General features: G+C 35.5%; 1 protein-coding gene across 1 annotated transcript; it reads left to right on the forward strand.

Moving 5' to 3' along the window:
• Positions 1–204: 204 nt before the first annotated feature.
• LOC111905326 (phospholipid:diacylglycerol acyltransferase 1) lies at positions 205–3,538 on the forward strand. Its single transcript, XM_042896525.2, has 5 exons — positions 205–350; positions 997–1,551; positions 1,679–2,507; positions 2,585–2,844; positions 2,939–3,538. The coding sequence occupies exons 2-5, from the start codon at positions 1,034–1,036 to the stop codon at positions 3,423–3,425; spliced, it is 2,094 nt and encodes a 697-aa protein (XP_042752459.1). The 5' UTR covers positions 205–350; positions 997–1,033; the 3' UTR covers positions 3,426–3,538.
• The last annotated feature ends 1,017 nt before the right edge of the window (positions 3,539–4,555 follow it).

A 4,555-nucleotide genomic window follows, 5' to 3' on the forward strand; every position in this document is an offset into this window, starting at 1 on the left:
TACGTGAAAAAATTTGCAACTACGAAAAAAAAAGTGTCACTCTATTGGATCAACCAAGCCCATAATTTGTAGCCCAATGCTTTTAATTTTCATCCTATTAATTTTAGCTCAATAAGGAGGGGGAAGTAGTCCAATGGAATTTGGATTATTAGATAACTAACTTGGATTGATCCAATTGGCAGGAAAAAACAAAAACAAAAAAAAAAAAAATTACACCGAGGTCCCCTCCTGTGTCTGCTCATCACATCATGTCGACTTCCCAGCTTCACTGTTTCCATCACTGAATCCCAATTGCATTCCTCAATTCGACACCAAGCAAAAATCGAAGCCCTGGCCTAAGAATGAAGCAAGTGAGTATTATTTATACTTTGAAATTTTACCAATTTGTTTAGGTTTTTCGAAATTGCTACGTTTTTATCTTGACTTGATCTAATCGCTCATGACATCATGATCCGTTTTTATCTTGACTTGATCTAATTGCTATGTTTTTATTGAAATTTTACCAATTTGATTAGGTGGTTTGAAAAAAATTTGGTATGAAATGACTATTTCGAACCACCCATACAACGAGTGTTTTCACATGTATTCTAGGGTCTAAAGTGAAGAAGTAGAAGACTTTAGCCTTTTACACATGACTTTTGAGACATCTAAACTAAATGAACTTGTAGGAATTAGCACGAAGAGAAGTACATTTAGACATGACTTTAGAAATTTGTTGTTATTTTTAAAAAGAAGCTAAAGTTTTGTCTATTTGCTTTCAAATAATTAACAAAAGTGACTATTTTTTAGACATTTTTTCAAAATAATAAACCTCTAAACGATTATTCATTATATATGCTCATCTCAAGTATAACATAACTAGCCCGGTTAATTCTTGAATGCTGATTCAAATACGAGTATTTATTTATGTAACCTGTATCAACTAACAATCAACTAATACTAAAAAAAAGTATACTCTGCCTAAAGCCAAAAACTATAAATGAGCTGATCTCACAGCTTTTTCACGCCATATTTATTCACACGCCATTAACATATGGCCAGGCGGAGAAGGGGCGGAGGAGGAGGAGGAGGAGACTCGCGGAAACCAACACCTTCCGAGCAGCAGTCTCAGCCTCAGACTGGCAAGAAAGCCCAACAGAAACGAGAGAAAGAGAAAGAAAAGGAGAAAGACAATGAGAAAGAGAAAAAATCCCAGGATTTCAATGATGCTAGTAATCTTAAGAAATTAAAAAGGGAGAAGAAGAATTGGTCATGTATAGACAGTTGTTGTTGGTTCATCGGATCTATTTGTTCGATTTGGTGGTTTTTACTTTTTCTATACAATGCGATGCCGGCATCGTTCCCGGAGTACGTCACCACCGCTATAACGGGGAAAATACCCGACCCGCCGGGTGTCAAATTGCAGAAAGAAGGATTGAAAGCCAAGCATCCGGTGGTTTTCGTACCCGGCATTGTCACCGGTGGGCTTGAATTGTGGGAAGGCCATCCCTGTATGGATGGATTGTTCAGAAAAAGGCTTTGGGGTGGCACCTTCGGCGAACTCTACAAGAGGTAAATCTGCTATACTCACTACTCCATATCTTACATCTTCAACCTTCAATCAATTAGTCAATTACCCCTACCATTGCCTTTCGTTTCTTCATCAATCGTGTTTAATTGGAACATTTGTTTCATTCAGGCCATTGTGTTGGGTAGAACACATGTCACTGGACAACGAAACTGGGCTAGATCCACCTGGTATAAGAATCAGACCTGTTTCCGGACTAGTAGCAGCTGATTACTTTGCTGCAGGGTATTTCGTATGGGCTGTTCTTATAGCCAATCTTGCTAGCATCGGATATGAAGAAAAGAACATGTACATGGCAGCTTATGATTGGAGACTCTCCTTTCAAAACACAGAGGTAAGAGATCAAACCCTAAGCAGGATGAAAAGCAATATAGAACTCATGGTGGCTACAAGTGGTGAAAAGGTGGTTGTCATCCCACACTCCATGGGCACTCTCTACTTCTTACATTTCATGAAATGGGCTGAAGCACCACCACCGTTAGGTGGTGGTGGTGGTGGCGACTGGTGTGCTAAACACATAAAGGTTGTGATGAACATCGGTGGACCATTGCTAGGGCTTCCAAAGATAGTTGCAGGTTTGTTTTCAGCTGAAGCAAAAGACATTGCTGTTGCTAGAGCTGTTGCTCCTGGTGTTCTTGATAAAGATATATTCGGTTTCCAAACTTTACAACATGCAATGAGAATGACACGAACATGGGATTCAACAATGTCATTGATTCCAAAAGGTGGGGATACTATTTGGGGGACACTCGATTGGGCTCCTGAACATGGCCATGATTGTTCCACCATGAAAGTCAAACCCAATGATACTCTCCCTCCAAAAGATCAAAACAAAAAAGGAAATTTCCATGCTTCAAAAGTTAATTATGGAAGAATCATATCATTCGGAAAGGAGTTTGCTGCTTTGCATTCATCAAAGATTGACCGTGTTGACTTCAAGGTAAACTTTCTTTCTAACTTAATCAGATCTGATCTTACTCAATCAGCAAACAGGTTATATAATTTTGGGATATGTAGGATGCTAAAAAAGGGTATAACTTTGGAAACACAACATGTCGAGATGCATGGAATGAGTATCATGACATGGGAATCCCAGGAGTTGAAGCAATTCTTGATTACAAAGTTTATACAGTGGAATCAGTTTTGGATCTTTTACAATTTGTGGCTCCAAGAATGATGAAACGCGGTAGTGCTCATTATTCATATGGAATTGCTGACAATTTAGACGATCAAAAATACCAACATTATAAATACTGGTCCAATCCCTTGGAAACCAGGTGATGTGATGTGTTAAATTACCTTTTTACCCTTTATGATTAAAAATTGAATCTTTATGGGAATCATGGATTCCATTGATGGATTATATTGCAGATTACCGGATGCACCTGAGATGGAGATATTTGCGATGTATGGAGTGGGATTAGCGACAGAACGAGCGTATATTTACAAATTTACCCCTGGAGCGGATCAATGCTACATTCCATTCCAGATCGATACATCTGCAGATGGTGGAATTGAGGAAAGTTGTTTAAAAAGTGGGGTTTTTTCGGTTGATGGAGATGAAACAGTTCCTAGTTTAAGTGCAGGATTTATGTGTGCAAAAGGGTGGAGAGGGAAAACACGATTTAATCCATCTGGGATTCAGACATATGTACGAGAATACGATCATGCGCCTCCTGCGACGCTTCTAGAAGGGAGAGGCACACAGAGTGGGGCCCATGTTGATATAATGGGGAATTTTGCATTAATTGAGGATATTATAAGAGTGGCGGCTGGTGCTAATGGGAAAGATTTGGGAGGAGATCGGGTTTATTCGGATATTTTCAAGTGGTCTGAAAGGATTAAGTTACAGTTATAGAATGAATCCCAACTTAAATTTTGTAGGCAATATAAAATTTGGATATTGTTTAGTGAAGTACAAAAAGAATTTTAATAAACAGACAACAAAACAAAAGTTTTTATTTTTTGGTAGATAGTCCTTTTGAAAAAAGTTAATAAGAAAAGAAATCGTATACAACAATATATAGTTAATTAAAAGTGGGACCAGAAAGAGCAATCGGTGAAGCCTAATTACAAAATGGTCAATTTTGCATAGTTCTCTCTATCGTTTCTTGTTGATTTAGTTGCGGATATTCTTATGTTTTGTTTACTACTCTTTGAAAAGATTCACATATAATTTAAAAATATCTATATACTTTTATTATAGATTAAATATGTAATTTATAGTTATAAAGCAGAAACATTTTTTATTAAAAGTTTTACATCATTTTTTGTCATTGAACTTTTCTGAGTGTTTTATTTGTCATTATATTTTTTTAAACTATCATTTCTTATTGAATTTGTTTTTATTTTCATTTTAGTCACTTCATCCGGTAATAGCCGGTGTAAGTGATGTGTTAATATGGAACGACGTTGTCAATTTTATAATTAATTCTTTAATTTTTCTGGATGGCCATTAGGTTATGAGATATCGTTAGTTATAATGACTAAAATGAAAATTTTAAATAAGTTCTGTAACTAATAGTAATTAAAACAAAATATAATGACTCAAATAAAACATTTAAAAAATTCAATGATTAATTATAATCTTGACATTGGAAGATGTCAGGTCACTTAGTGGCTAAAATGGAAAATATAAAGAAATTCAATTCAATGATTAATGAAAACTTAAATCACTAAAATAAAACATTAAAAAATCCAATCATTAAAAACGACTTAAATCCTTTCTTAAATGAAGTATTATAGTTGATAAATGATTGTATGGTTGCATTAGTATTATAAGGTTACATACGATTTAAGATTGACAAAAAAAAATATACTTATTAAAATAAAGGGATAATGACTTAAAAGGGTAATATATTTTTCGATTTATACATATTTGGTCACTAAGTTTTTTTTCGTCCACATTTACTCCTTCAACTTGTTAAACTGTACACATCCGGTCCTTATGATCGGTTACTCCAGGTTAGCCGGAAAAATGACTTATTA

Source organism: Lactuca sativa, chromosome 7 (assembly GCF_002870075.4).
Source record: "Lactuca sativa cultivar Salinas chromosome 7, Lsat_Salinas_v11, whole genome shotgun sequence".
In the NCBI taxonomy this organism is placed as follows: Eukaryota; Viridiplantae; Streptophyta; class Magnoliopsida; order Asterales; family Asteraceae; genus Lactuca; species Lactuca sativa.

Bases quoted from the DNA above. Each gene is read 5' to 3' on its own strand.
- LOC111905326 (XM_042896525.2), top strand. From the start codon at position 1,034: ATGGCCAGGCGGAGAAGGGGCGGAGGAGGAGGAGGAGGAGACTCGCGG. The intron at 1,552-1,678 runs GTAAATCTGCTA...TGTTTCATTCAG, and splicing joins TTCGGCGAACTCTACAAGAG to GCCATTGTGTTGGGTAGAAC. The intron at 2,845-2,938 runs GTGATGTGATGT...ATTATATTGCAG, and splicing joins TCCAATCCCTTGGAAACCAG to ATTACCGGATGCACCTGAGA.